The sequence below is a fragment of the Chelmon rostratus genome, chromosome 11 (genome assembly GCF_017976325.1).
Source record: "Chelmon rostratus isolate fCheRos1 chromosome 11, fCheRos1.pri, whole genome shotgun sequence".
NCBI classification, from domain to species: domain Eukaryota; kingdom Metazoa; phylum Chordata; class Actinopteri; order Chaetodontiformes; family Chaetodontidae; genus Chelmon; species Chelmon rostratus.
Genome location: NC_055668.1, coordinates 24807594 through 24823078, shown reverse-complemented (window position 1 = coordinate 24823078; position 15485 = coordinate 24807594). Strand labels below are relative to the sequence as shown.

The 15485-nt window shown below is 43.0% G+C and overlaps 1 protein-coding gene across 2 annotated transcripts in view; it reads right to left on the bottom strand.

Annotated features, from left to right (window-relative positions):
* Positions 1 to 5271: 5271 nt before the first annotated feature.
* gfra1a (gdnf family receptor alpha 1a) overlaps positions 5272 to 15485 on the bottom strand; it is a 91349-nt gene continuing 81135 nt past the window's right edge. For both annotated transcript variants that reach the window (XM_041947292.1, XM_041947293.1), the window contains 2 exons: positions 10569 to 10616; positions 5272 to 8829 (listed from right to left, as the gene is read on the bottom strand). In XM_041947292.1, coding sequence (XP_041803226.1) covers positions 8677 to 8829; positions 10569 to 10616 — 201 coding nt within the window. In that variant the 3' untranslated portion in view covers positions 5272 to 8676. The remainder of the gene's footprint in view (positions 8830 to 10568; positions 10617 to 15485) is intronic.

Genomic DNA, 15485 nt, shown 5'->3' with positions numbered 1-15485 from the left:
TCCTTTAAGTTCACAAACGATTTTATATGTTGTCCTGATGTTTATTTATTTATTTATTTATCTGTTTTTAGCCAAATTCATGGATCATTTCTGGACAATCTGAGCCGACCATCCAGCCCATCGTCCCTGTTTCAGAATGGTTCAGTCACTCCAGCTGTAAACAACCTGCCCGATTAAACTTCGACCGTAAAGAAGCAAAGATGATTACGACAAACACATATAATCGTATTCATAACCTATTCGTCATGGTGACATGAATTGGCCACACAGGGCTCCAGTGCGTTGCACGCCGATTCCCTCGCGATGCATTAATAGACTTTAATTCACGCTGGTGTCAGGAGACCCAACGTGTTTATGTGAAGTTTTACGACCTCCTCTTATAAACTGTCCGTTAATGAATGGAGCTTTGGTATTGATAAACTATAAAAAAAATATAGAATATCAGGAGGCTTGTTATGAGTGTGAGCAGATGAGACTGCAGCAAGTTTCAGTTTTATTCTGGTTATTATTCACATGTGTCACCTGTCCGAAAGAACCTTGAAGCCGAACTCGAGGCGCTTATTAATAAACAACCACAAATCCCTCCGACAGGGGCCACGGGAAAAAGCTCAACATCCACACAAACGGTCTTAAAACAACATTTAAAGGAGCCAACAACTCAGATTTAGTCAGAGCGAAGCTGGAGATCAGCACTGCACCTTGACTGAATCCCATCAAATGAGTTCATGTCAGAAATCTGATATTTTCTTCTTAACCAAAACTAATGACCGATCATCCCGCGCAGTGAAAACACTTCAACCAGCGTTTAAGAGAAAATGACGTCCCTGTCTGTATGAACGAAGCACTTCTAGCCTTCATTTGAATAAACAATCGTAAATTCAGGAGATACTTAAATCAGGAGCTCATTAGCAAACAGTTGCAAATAATCTTCCTGCAAGAAAACGAGACTTTCAGGAGTTAATCACCGACTAAAATGACTCTGTGAGGAGAGAAGTTTGTTCTTATCGGTTTCGAGGATTATGTAATATTCCTTCGTTATTGCTGCACAAACAACAGGTAACACCGACCTGTGCTCCCATCACAGTTCACCCTGCTCATTTCCACTGACACATTCCACAGTAGGAAAACAGGACTTGAACGACCCTCAATAATCTCTGCATGTGCAGTGCTGCCTGCTCTGGAGAATCCACTTCCTGCGTTCACTAGATGTGATCTTTACAGCTGCCTCGTGAAGCTGCAGGGTTGTATAACGGATTTGTTTGACACTGTTAGCTTTATTTTACAGGAGGAGGAAGGACGGAAGTCTGAGCGCTGGCTGGGAAACGACTGGGAAAATATCAGCGGAACATCTTTGGACAAAGACGAGATCTGACTGGACGGTTATTGAATTTTAATTGAAAGTCTTTAATCATGTGTTGGGTCACAGTGTCTTGATGTTTTCATTAAAAATGCTTTTTTTTGGTATCTAATCCTCCTTCAATCTGTTGCTGTGTATTAACCCTTTTCATCCTCTCAGCCCGTCTCACACCTCATCCATTAGCGTCCTCAGTAACCGTGAGTCCAAACCCCTGCACAGCGTGGAAACGAGTCACACCTGCGCTCTGCGTTCACACTGAGGCAGCAGGAGCTAAAACTGAAGGGTGAAGCCTTTCAATGCGAAAGTATGCAGACATTATTAACTCAATCAATATTTGGAAGAATCAGATCATGATTTTGATTTTATCAAAACTAAAATGTTGCTTTGTGAGTCAATTATCATTCTGAAAAACGATGAATTGTTTAATCGGTTAAATATTAAACATTTGTGAGGTGCTGATCAGAATTTCTGAAGTGACACATTCAACCAACACGTCCTCGAACCTTAACAACAGATCAGATGACAACGACGACGACTCCCGAAACCACGTTTATGTCCGCTGGAGAATCCCAGCGACAGGCGACCGGACCTTCGTCCACTCGTGGTTAAAGTTGTCAAACGGCCGCAGTTTGTTTTGGTTTAGGCACCAAAACTACTCGCTTCAATTCAGGAAAAGATCCAGTTTGAGTTAAAAATGTTACTGTTACGTATGTGATGTAAATAAAGTTAAAACAAGTCAACGTTAACTTTCTGTTTCTCACAGGACATGAACAGCGGCCTCCATCCACCCCTCCTTCCTCCATATGTGGAGGAAGAAAATCAATGATTTTACTTAAAAATAATCCTCCATTATGAGTAAATGTTCTGTCACTCAAACGTACAGTAAACATGTACAGTTACTCATCTTTAATAGGTCGACTCTGCACGAACTGTCGGGTACTTTCTGCAAACACGACATTCAAACTTGGCCCCTCGTCCGCGGCTCAGCCACCAGAAGTTTCTGCAAGCTGCTGCAGGAGCGTTGCATTTGTTGCAACAGAAGAGATTATACTTAAAAGCTAACTAAGCTAACAGAAAACAGGCTAACTTTGCATTTTAACATCGCAACAAACTGCCACTGCCCAAAGGCTGCAGCCGAGAAAATAAGAAAATCCAGGCGGAGGGCTGCAGATAAACGCACCACCACACACTTCCAGGAGGTCAAAAGTGACGAGTGAGACGATTACTTATATATGAGTGTATACATTGTGTTTTCAGGAAAACCCACACAGTGTTCCTTTTATATGCACTCATTTTTTTTTTAAGTAGGAAGTATTTATTGTGGCATTTCTGGTAAAAGTGGTTCCACAGCAGTCGGTGCTGTTCTGGAGCGCTGAGGGCGTGCAGCTCCTCTAATGGCCGCGCTGGAAGATAATGCAGAATTATGACAAGACAGTAGATTCAAATGTCAGACTCATTTTCTGGCGTGCACGCATCAGACCGTTTTTCCCATCATCCTTTTCTCTCTTGCATTAATGCTTAATTCATAATGTCAAAAACGCGTCGGCGGACGTCCTTTATGTCAATGACTATCAACACCATTTTAGACGACACTCGGAGCCACTCTGAGATTAAATGAGCCTGTTTAAGACGTTTCCACTCAACTCGTGGACATTTTTGATGATATTAGACGCTTTTAATTAATAACTTTGCAGCTCCGAGCTCAGTCATGATCTCCTGTTCTATTAACACCAGCCGTTTGGACCACAGCAGAGCATCAGGATTTTTCTCTGCAGGTCATCACTTGGATGTAAATCTGTTCTGAACAGAGAAAACCAGCAGAAACCGAGTCCACAGATTGGTGACATTTATCAACTGTGGGTTTTATACCATCACCAGGCAAGGCACTATTACACAACAGCCTTGAATTAACCACCAAAGAGCACAGAACTCCTGCAATTAAACAAAAATGAACAACACTAATTCAAAGAGTTCTGGACACCGCAGACGCTGCAACAAGCATCATCAAGGTGGATAAATCAAACAACCCCAAACTTCACATCCACCTGGAGACACTGTGAAACAGCTGTGAGCCATAACGAGCAGCATCATGCCTCAAACACACACACACACACACACACACACACACACACACACACACACACACACACCAGAGCAGGAAGACCAGGCCTGAGTAGGGTGTGTTTCATTCACAGTCAGGGACAGTCCGTCAGCGTGTTCGTCACTACTCACCTGTCTGAGCAGGATCCAGCAAACCTCCGCGCAGTTGAGTCCTCATCAGTCCAACTTTCACTCAGTCTGTCTCAAACTAGACGCACATGTTCGAGCTGAGAGCCGCGCAGGTCTCACTGCAGGCGGAAGTCACCTGAGACGCCCGCCGCGAGCGCTCCAATCAGAGCCCAGCGCGCACCTGCTGGCGCCCCACGTCGGGGTGTGTTTGATTTGCTTCACAGCGTGCCCGCCGGGTGGAGCATCTTAACGCAAGAGCGCTCCACCAAAATAACTTCACCTGATTGTGACTGTGAAAAAAACTCATATGCAATTTCTAATTAATAGGAAACAATATTTTGTATAAAAGACTTAATTGTACTTTTTGTTAGTTTTGTGGTTCTGTGATTAGATAAGAATTTCAGGGCTGTTTTTCCATAAGTTGTTTGTAGTTATAAGAAACACTGAACTGTCTCTGAGAGTTTTAGTCATTTTCTTGGCTGTAATCAAACAGGTTGATTGATCTGCGTCCCACCCAACACAAAGCTGTTTCATGAAACCTTAAAAACCCAAATGAGGGAGTCAAAGGAGTCCTGTTGGGTCGCTCTGTAACTTCACCTGAACATGATGGGAACAGGACAGAAAGATGATGACAGTAGTTGCAGTAGCACAGCTGCACCCACCCTTCATTCACACAGGGCTGATGGTGGTCCACCCGGGTGTGTCTGCCCCTCTCCATCCCTGAGAGGCGGGACTTACTGTGCCCTCGTGTTTTGACTGACACACGTCGGTCCTGTCTCTTCTCCCACAGCTGAAATGTAAAATGTGTTTAACAGGTACCACTTGGCCGCACTTCCTTGTTATTCTGCAAAGTGACTGTGTTTCATGATCGCTGTTTGTTTTGCAAAGTGCAAATTGGATGAGAATTGATTTCCGTGTGAGAAAGCCTCCCTGCCACCTTCCCTGCTATTCGAAAACTAAATGAATCAACATCTCAGCATTTTTGGAGAAAACAGTGAGTTATTTCATCGGCTTTTCTGGGCTACTTTCAATCCATCCCGACAAAGTGGCATCAGCTTTTTAGCCGTAATGGCCCCTTTAAATAATGTAATATAATGTTATATAGGAGGAGATTTCAGTTATTTAAAAAATGGCACTGAGGAGGCAGAAGTCTCACAGGGTGATAAAAGGAGGAAGAGATTCAGACTGAACATAAACTGACTCATCAGCTGAGTTGCAGCCAAATGCAGGTGAGCACATCCACCGGCATTCTGGGATTTTGTCTCTTTATTGCTGGTTTGCTTTTCCACCTCTGCGTGCAGTCCTGGATAACACAGCACCAGTGAGTGCTCAGCTGGCACGATGTGAGCCCCCCCCATCCAGCCAGTTGGCCAATGCTTAAAGTCGTCAGAAACCTCAGATGACCCTTCCTTTATCGACTCGCATCTCTTTGCTCTTTATGTTTCTTCGGGCTCGGTGACCCGAGGTCGGCGACATTAACTCGTCGGGTCTTATCAGGCTCTCGGGATCGCCTCCCACGACCCCAGACTTTCTTTAATCCTTCTTGCCGCCTATCTGCCGTTTCCACGATGCCTTCCTCTCATCTGTGCTCACTGAAATAACACCACGCACAAACAGTCTGGGTGATTTAACAGTTTTTAATCATAACTTTTGTACAATAGATTTTACATTTTCACAAGCTAAGAAGTTACCGATGCTGGATATCTGAGGGAGTCTGCATCTCCAAAAAGCCGTTTTTGGTATTCTTCAAACAACAGATGGGATGGAGATGGACAGCAAACATATTGAACATCTTTATCTTTTTTTTGTCCAAAGGTGGGACCCTTACATCAGGAGGAGGTGACCCCAGTTTTGAGGCCTTATGAGCTCCGAGGAACTCTTTGAAGAAAGGTGAAGCACTGAACCGCCTCTTTAAACTTTATCTCATGTTCCAGGGCCGATGAAGATAGGACACTGGGATCCAAATATAAAATGATCAGACGTACTGTGAGACACAGCTCTGAGAAATGTCATCAGTCCCAGTTTTTGTCGTGTAGCAACAAAAAGCATTTTTCTTTAACTTTCCATCCAACCTGTGGGAATATTCCCGTTTGCCCACCTCTGGCCAAATACACCACAACAAAGCTTTCAGTGGTGTGATATAGAACATGTGTGTCTTTAAACTTTGTTTTATGTCCTTCTCAGTCACCATGCGTTTGTCCTTTCTGCTCAACCTCTAGTTATTGCCGCCATAATTATTTCAGCAGAAAACCCAGAATAATTGCGGCCACGGCGCCGAACAGTCTTAAAAAAGTTGCACAATTAAAATATGAGCGTGGCCGGTCCATCTCTTTCACTTCAACTCACCGAAACAGCAGAAATTAGTAAAAGATAGAAAAATAAGTTCAAATCTGAGCCAAAAAAAAAATCAATAGTATATTGAAGCAACATTATAATGGGGCTATTTAACTACAGAAGGAGAGTTACATTGATATCCTCTTTGTCAGATGCAATAATATTCAATAATCATGTACATACTGGGAGAAATATACACTTAAGTTGTTATAAAAAACAATATTCTGGCTTATTCAATGTACTCTATGTTGTATCTGAATGTCAAAATAGCTCACAATGCTCTGGAATAGAATATCATCAGACATTTATTTGTCCACTTTATAGTTTCAGCCAAGTACATACAGTGCATATACCATGTTTATGCTCGGTAAATAACATTTAAGTTCTACTATACATTAATCATGTTTTGAGGAGCTACATAAACCCAAGCAGCATGTCATAAATGCTCCCGTCACTGTCCAAAGGGTGAAAGTAACTTGCTGAACATGCCACAGTCATGTATGTGAACGTCTGGTGTCGTAGGGAAAAAATGAGGAGTTAGTATTTCCTGTGCGGATGAGCCGCACGCCCTTCGGATGACGAAGAGACGATGAAGTGCGATGCTGTGGCTTTTTTATTTTCCCAGCTGCCCTCGGGAGCAGACATGGAAAACGCTTTGACGGTTTACATACAGTACAAATGTCACATGTCACGTTCGCCGCAGTCAGAATTGACCGTTTGCTAAACCCCTCCCTCAAACAGCGATTCTTCAAAAAGCAAAGCAGCTTTTTCGAGCCTTGTAGTCCAATCAGCACGCGAACGTGGGGATCAGGAGACAGACTGCGTCCAACAAGCTGCAGGGATGGTGTTTTTCTAACTTTCCAGAACCAAAAAAAGCAAAAGTACCTGCTAATGTTAGCACACCTGGCTAGATAGCGTTCAAATTACAGCAGGACCATCGCATTACTTCCAAAGTAGCTGCTCGGTCCTGCTCGGTGATGAGTCTGACGATGTCTACCCAAGATACCAAAAGCCTTTTCCCTCTTCTCCTGATTAACCTGTTTGTCCAAGTTTTATCTATAAAACAACATAAATGGATTATAATAAAATAACAGTCTAAGTTTAGGCTATAATTTCCCTTATTATGCTGTGGTGCTAAGTAACTCTATTCTGTATTATTCTGCTGCTTCATTTCAGTGTCGCACACATCAAAAAATTATTACCTTTAGCAGTGTTTGTATTTTGTGGCCCTGAGTTAGCAAGATATGCTAATTCAATGTAGCCGTCAAATGCATAACAAAACCTCTTATTCAGGGTTTAATTTTTTAAACGAGTCAGCTGTAAACAGACGTGAGAGTCCCCAGCTAAAATTAAGACGCTTTTTTCTGAAATCAAAGGCTAACTCCGAGTAGCAACTCAGCCACAGCCGACTGTGCAACTGCAAACATGCTACGCTAAAACTCAGCTGTCGTGGCAGCAGGAGGAGCTTTGCAAACGGTCAATTTCAAGCGATCGCTCCCTCGCGGCGACGGTTTCACTATTGAGGCAATAAGTCGTAACACTGAACTGACAGAACACGATGAGTTCGTGGTGCGATGGTGGTGCGAGTCACCGCTGAATTTACTCTACAACAATAAGATTATTTTTTCTCCTCGGCGGATGTTTCCGAGGACGCGGCGCAGCAAATTACATCAAAAGTGAAAAAAGAAGAAGAAGAAGTGTTGAGGTGAAAGTGCAGCAGCTTCTCTGTCGCCGTCCACAGAGAAACACTGAACGCGGCTTCTAACAATGACGAGTATGTACAATCACGAATGAGTGGATTCAGCCGTCCACGGCAGCGTGCTAACCCCTGTTCTTCCTGTGATCTGAGCGTCGCTTCAGGAGTATAAAAAAAACTGACGAACATCTGGCGCTGTGTGTGTCTGTGTGCGTGAAAGTGTGCAGTACATGTCCGTGGGTCTTTGCCTGTGTGCTTTTGCCAGCGGTGCTGCGTGTTCAGTATGAGCTACACTAAAGACGGTTTGGGCGCAGATCTTCTAACTTCTCTGTTGTTTTAAGTTATTGGTGTTCAAATCTGAAAAAAAAAAAAAAAAAAATCAAGTGACATTTTTCTATCTGGTAAATATGCGTGTGGAGCTTTCATTAAAAAATCAAAGACCAGATCACATCATTATCAAAACATACACAAACCACAGAGGAGACTGGATAACACCTAAAAGGCTGCCCAAGTGATAAAATGTAGCCGTTACTGAACTGACTGTGACTTTTAAGCGAAAGATCCCACCTATAGCCTCAACACACAAACAGACGTGGGTGAAAACAGATCTGACGACTCGGAAAATCGATGCTAATTTACATTGTGTGAAACTTTACGAGAGCCACCAGCTGTGGCGGACTGGAATGTGGTCCTCGAGTCATTTTCTCATTTGTGCCCAAGTGAGCAACACGGACGCTTTAAATGTTCTTTTTTTTTTTTGTCTTTTTTTTTTTCAACTAACCCAAAGGGAACACACAGCCAAACTGAGTTAACACGTATAGTAGATCACCAATTTTAGCACACAGCTGCAATGCAAAGAACAAAAAAACAATAAAACAACAAAGCTTCCCAAAAATTCATAAAAAAATCAAAGTAGGAATCAAAAGAGAGAATCCAGAGGGAAATTAAAGTACAACAGGTATTACTGAGAAGAAAGGATATCATTTCTTGTTTTGCTTTTTCTTTTATACAAATGTGTGTTTGTCAGTCCGTTCTAGTTTGTTGCTGTGAGGCGGCGAGGCTACAAGACGCCTGGCGAGGAGAGCCCCAGCAGGCTGCAATACCACAGCCAGAGCAGCAGGGGCAGCAGAGAGGCCAGGCCTGCAGGCCGTCTGGAGACAGCTGAGTTTCTCAGGATGGCGTTGGATGTACTCGGACCGTCTATCTGAGGGTCCTGAGAGACAGACAGAGGGACGGCAGAGGAGGAAGTTAGTATTGAAAAAAAAAGTCCCATCAGGCAATCTGAGACTCATTCTTCTCAGTTTTTATCAAGTACTAGCATGAGTTTAAAAAGACGCCATTTTTATAAAGAAGATTGGTTCAAACTAATTTCAGCACAAGTCCCAGACACCAAGCTGTCATATTTTATTCTGCAGAAATGCAGAATGACTGAAGTGAGTGAGGGATGTCTGCAGGGACCTGGTGAGGATGCTGACCCTCTACCTGGGACGTGAGCTTTAGCCGCCTTAGCTTTAGCTTTAGCACCATTACAGCGCTGCTGTACACTTAACTAAAATCTGACCTCAAAGCAGGTTAGCATATATCACTGACTTCTTTCGTAAGGCTATAAAATCACATCACCTTGAAAATATGTTTATTCAGAGACACCTGGTTGCACATAATTGCTGCCAGATTGAGGCATCAGAAAGGTTCATGAATCAGCGGTGGCAGGTGCCTCTGGATCGCATCCACAGCACATCCAGCCTGATAAAAGACGACCAAATCAACCAATAATACCAATAATATAAAATGCTTGCAAGCATTTCAAGCATCACGTGTCGTCATCACTTTTTTTTTAGCTGTTTAGGACTTTGAATCATGAATCACACATGGCACCAGCATCTTACAGCCACTGGGACATTAAGTGAACTTTAGGTTGCAGTTTATTTCGTGAGTGCAAGATGTGACATCACTTCAAGACATTAGGCTGTTTAATTTAATAACATCACAGATTAAAGCTCTGAAATAAATTCATCTTGTATGACACAGTAAAAATCTAAAGGTTGTTTTTATAACTAAAATGCCTCAGTGAAAAGGTAAAAAGGTTGGGTTTTTGTGTGTGTGTGTGTGTGAGTGTGTGTGCATTTGCATGTGCCGCCACGCGTAAGTATGTAGCATGCAGAGCTTCACCACCGGTCTTTGGCTTGCTAATAAAGCTGCAAGCTAGTGGCTGGGTCATCTCCCCCAGACCTGTCCCTGCCTCTATTAAATGTCAGTCCAGTGCATAACAGTGCCTTATTATTGTACAATGACATTTACAGTGAACTTTAAAAGCCACCCGATAAGCAACAATCCCATTCCAGCCTCAAAGGCGCTACAAAGAACCGGAGTTTACAAAGGAGGCAGGAAGGATTGCCGCGGCAATCACCGTCAGAGCGAGATCACAGACTTCCAGCAGCGAGGTCGGGTTACACTTTGGGATCATTTCATAACTTGACCAGTTTGCCTCGTGGTCATGAGTTAAATTTTCTGAGATAAAACGGTGAAACTGAGTTGTGTGCAGGATTGTACAGGTGAGATGTTGCTAAAGACATAACAAAACACCGATATAAAACACCCAAACACACTGCAGTGATCGGCCTGCAGGACCTTGAAACGCGCTGAAGACAGGAAAATGATCAATGCAATTACTTTAGCATCTTTATTTTCTGTCAAAGTTTTGTTGTTTTGTTATCACTCTGTTCATTCATTCATTCAAGGACGCTCAGAAAATTGCTTTGCGTTAGTTGCTGTTATTGAACATCTTGAAATGTGTCATCCAGCCGCACTCAGAGTGTTGCTGATTTGAACTGACCAGAGGTTTAATTGGAAATACGAAGTTCTTACTGCAAGAACAACATTTTCATTTTGTTCCCCGTCTCAGGATTTAATTATGAATTTCACAAAATGAATTTTATGACACGACAAACTTACCACACAGAGGAGGCCATGGACGGTTGAGTTTGACTTTAATTTCTGAGCCTGCAACAGAAAGAGACAGAGAATCACAGTCTGTGTCAGAACCCGAAACATCCACAAAAAAGATTCACGTTTGTATTCTTATTAACGAAAAAGATGCACAAATTACATATGAATGAAATCTCGAGGCTGAACTGAAGGTTCAGGATCGGCACTCATTCATTTGCTTTGATCAGCGATCGATGGAACAAACTGAAAATATTCTGTCGATGCTTCTACATAACAGGTACAAACAACACACAGACATCAGTGTTCAAACCGTGTGACCACATCTGTACGTTCATGAAGGCTGATGCTGGAAACTGAAGCTAAACTGGAGAAAACTACAATAACCTTGGAGAGTTTGCCCTGAGAGGCTGTTAAACTTTTAAAGCCTCTGATATTTTCACTCGGAGGAGGAGGAGGAGGAGGAGGAGAGTGAAGCTGAGCACAGAGGGACAGTCAAACCCAGACTCTGATTTCATCTCACATTTATCATTCAACAGCTGTCGCACACTCAAACACACCGACTTTGACTCTAACGCACACACACAAACACATTCTCCATATGTGTCAATGAAGGTTAGAGGCTGCTCCGTGACGATGGCGATGGCCGACGCTTTGACGCTTTTATGTGACTTCATGACAGCGTCCTCGAGCACGGCGGCTGTGGAACGGTTAAGACTGAGGAGAGATCAGCAAACTCATCCTTTCCTGCATGCTGACTGACATTCTGGCCACGAGCACCTGTGTGTTTTGTTTTTGGTGGAAGGTCTCCTGGTTTGCTGACGTCGACTGGCAGTTTTGGGGGGTTCTTCGGCGCTTTGGACATGAATCTACTCTCTTTCTTTCTGTACTTTATGTTAATGGTTCTGGGTGCTTTATATTTATTGTGTGTGTTTGTTTTGTTGTTAAAAAAACTCTGAAAAAACAGTAAACACGATGACAACAGGAGCAGAATCTGGACTGACGAGGTCTGGAGCACACGGTTATAGCTACAGCCTGTATTCACCAGAAAAATCGCCTTAAAGGTCGCCTGTGCAAGCAGCTTATCACGACACATATGTACGGTTATTGTTCGGCAGTGACCTCTAGCGGCTGTAGTAAGTATGACAGGAGCAAAGGAGGAAGTCAGGTGAGGTAGTATAAAGAGCAAGAAAGTCCCCGTCTGGAGGACTTGGGGTGGATGGATGGGTCAAACACACACAGCCAGGAGGCTGCTGTTAGTGTACCATGTGTAACCATTTTAAGTTACATAACAGCAACATTTTTGACCCAAACATGATATTTTCCTGAACCTAACAAAGTACTTTTAGTGCCTAAAGCTAAGAAAACCATAACCGAATCACATTAATCATGATGACAAAGGTCGCCTATCGCTGGCACTCTCCGATGGTCATATATGTTATTTTGGGAGTCACCGGCAATCGACCTTTTCAGCTGTTCATGTATGAGGACGCGTTTCATAGTTAAGAGCTTCTCAGAGCGGTGCGGTAACAAACGTGTTGAGTTAAAGCCTGTCAGCGTCAGAGTTAACTCTCTGGACCACATGCTTTATGCACCTTAATGAAACCCTCGAACTGTAACTGTGACCTTATCACTTCAGTTCAATATGACTGCATGCGGAAAAAATGAACACAATCAAGTCATGAAGAGAAAAAAGACAAAGGCACAAATAAACATGACATTTGCTCGGTGATGACGCATCGCTCTGGTAATCACAATGCTCTCCTTTGTGTTTTTACTCTTCAGGTGTAAACCTTTGAACGTATCAGTGATTACCACGTGTTGATTGCAAGCCCACGATGAGGTGATTTGCTGATTTGCAGCGCAGGCCTTGTAATCAGAACCCAAACAAGTCGGTTTGTTCCCTGTTTGGTAAATTTAGCATCTGATTGTGAGTTTGGTAGTTTGTGGCTTGAGAGAAGATTTTCTCCTTTGCTTCTAATGACCTGCATGCTGCATCTCTGTATTCAGGATGGATGCTGTAAGTGAATGTAACTCCGGTTTTGGCTTCTGGGTATTTATGTGTGTGTATGTGTGTGTGCTCAGGCTGTAGGCGTGACAGAATAATAAATGGCCCCGGTGTACAGTATTGTGAATGCAGACCAAAAATAGGGATGTACAGGATGTAGCGGGCATGGTAATACAGAAAGTGAGAAACTGTGTTCTGTTATTACACCTTTGCTTCAGCACTAAATGGGAAAAAAAAGCCAAAGCTCGGCTGGAATGATGTCTATAAATCACGGCGTATTTGTGGGCCTCTGCATAAAGACCCAAACAAAAGAACGAGCCAAGAATTCCAAGCGTGGTGTCAGAAATGTAACAGTCATTGGAAGCAACACGATGACTGAACACAGCCTACGTCAGTTTGTGCTCCGTGATGAGGCTCCATCTGTGTTTCCACTCATCGTCTAGATGCATTCAAAGTTTTAAACATTTTCACATCTCAGGCAGAAACACTGAAAGATCATCATGATAATAAACTCTTGCAGCTTGTCGCTAAAGTTTGAAATCCTGAGGGCACTTTGAGTGGTTCACAACAACACATTCGGAAATATTAAATTACATGAATGTGAATTTAAAGCGTAGATTCCATTTAGAAATAAAGCTCCATCTGCCTCTGCACATTTTTTTTTACTGTTATGTCTCCACTGTGAGTGAAAGCTAACAAATTCAGCAGTTTAGAAGCTGATTTTTAGAAGTCACGTCTTGATGAAATAAGAGATAAAATTAACCTGTATCACAATCTGTGATGCAAAAAACAAGCTCAAACCTCTGCTAAAGTAATACACAGGTGTTTGTGCACAGACAACAGCACTATATGACGTAAAACCACCCCTCACATCCATCACTGTGACTTCTGAGACGGATGAATACTCTGAGATCTAAAATCTGCATTGGTGGATATCACTGTTGTTTGTAATCTGGGTGAACTGATCCTTTAAATGAGATCACACTTATACTGTGAAAGCTTTGCTCGTGATTACATGCAAATGAAAACCGTGCAAAGCTTTGCATAACGTAGACGTATCCCGCAATATTAAACAACTCCGGTGCTTATTGCCAATTCAAAAAAGGTTTGGACGTCAACAAATTCAAATATATATTCCTGCTTTGTGTCCACGTGCTGTGGATTTGCCTAATACCTGCCTGTTCTGAAAAGTCACATTAGCATGTGGTAGATTTCCATATTTGTCCAGGGCACTTCCTGCCTGCTTTCGAGTCAACTATATTCATAAGAACAGGCTGATGGAGCCCTGAGGCTTGCAAACTTTGTGCTTGTGTGTGTGTATGTATGCCTCTCTGTTGTGGCATGTGTGTGTATGTGTTGTTTTATCTGTGGTGGTTTTGCTGTGGGCTCAGCTATCTCTGCTGTGTGATGAAAAAGGTCCTTCTGGTTCTTTAATTTCCTCTAAAAACCCAAGAGGAAGAGTACAAAGAAAGCTTCCTCTCACATGCCGAATGTTCACATTGCATAAAGACAATGCAGAGCAGTCTGCAGCCACTGGCCCTGTGCTGCAGTGCATGGAGCAAAATGCTAACGTCGGCTCGCTAACACCTTCATAATGACAACGCTAAATTGGTGAAGCGGGTAATAATGCTCATGATTAGCATGCTTACATTTGCTAATTAGCGCAAAACAGAAAGTAGATACAGCACTTGTTCCTAAACCAAAGCACTGAACAAACTGATGGTGGCGATAGGCAAAAAGTTGGATTACCAAAGTCAGTAGGACGCGATATCTAGGAACCATGACACACATTTTGTGCCAAAGTGTCGAGCAGATGTTGAGATAATTCACAGGATAAGCAAAAACGTTGAACTCCTGGTGGCACTAGAGGAAAAGTCATGAACATTCAACCTCTGGGCATTCTTGATACCTGCACCAACGTTCATGGAATCCCACCAAAGTCAGCTAAATTCACCCTGCAGGGGGCATGAATGTTTGTACAAATTTCACAAATCTATCCAATAGCTGTGGAGATATTTCAGTCTGAACAGGTCAGCTGATCGACCGGCAGACCAGCACTGCCATCCCTGGGTGCTGTGCTGCCGGCATAACTTAAAAATACTAAGACCTACAGTATTTGGTACAGGTACGGAAGACAAAATAGAAGACTGGATTTCCTCTAATTTAGTTTGAAGCTTACAGTCAGAAGCACTTTCCTTGTGTTGTCTGAACATTTCACAAAGCAGTCAAACTCGATTTGAGAAGCCGCACAGGTCCCAGTTCGAGCCGAGGAGCTTTCAGCCGGTTACACCTTCCGCTCCTTCCCTCCACTCTTTGATTGCTTTCTTTCAAGCCGAGGTGAACGCAGCGCTGTTGTTGGGCTGTCATTCGCTGGAAGAGGAGAGGTTCTGAGTCACTGGTTAATGGTTATTATTCTGCATGTGTGTGTGTCTGTGTGTGAAAGAGAGATCAATGAGGAGAGTGCAGTGAATCTCCTCACAGGCTCGTCCCCTGAGTGTGTCATTACAACAGCATAGCCTGCCTTGATGCCTACACACACACACACACACACACACACTAGCAAAGTGGTCTAACACAACTCTCTCATTAACTTGTACTTGACGTGCTATCAGAGCAGCGCCGACAGCACAAACGCACCAGTACACCACCAAAGCTCATTATCAGTCTGGACTGTGTGTGTGTGTGTGTGTGTGTGTGTTTAAGGGGCAGCACTATTAAACTCCAGTCTTGTATTTCTGAAAACAGTCATGGACGTAAAGTTAAAGGTACAATATGTGATCCAAATCTAAATAAAAGGGAACCCAGGTCACTAAAATTAAAGATGAAAAGCACAGGACTGCAGCCTGCTATCACTTCCTGACTGACTTTCTCAGCTGTAGGAGGAAGAATGGAGTTAAAAACACTTTGAAAGCGTTACA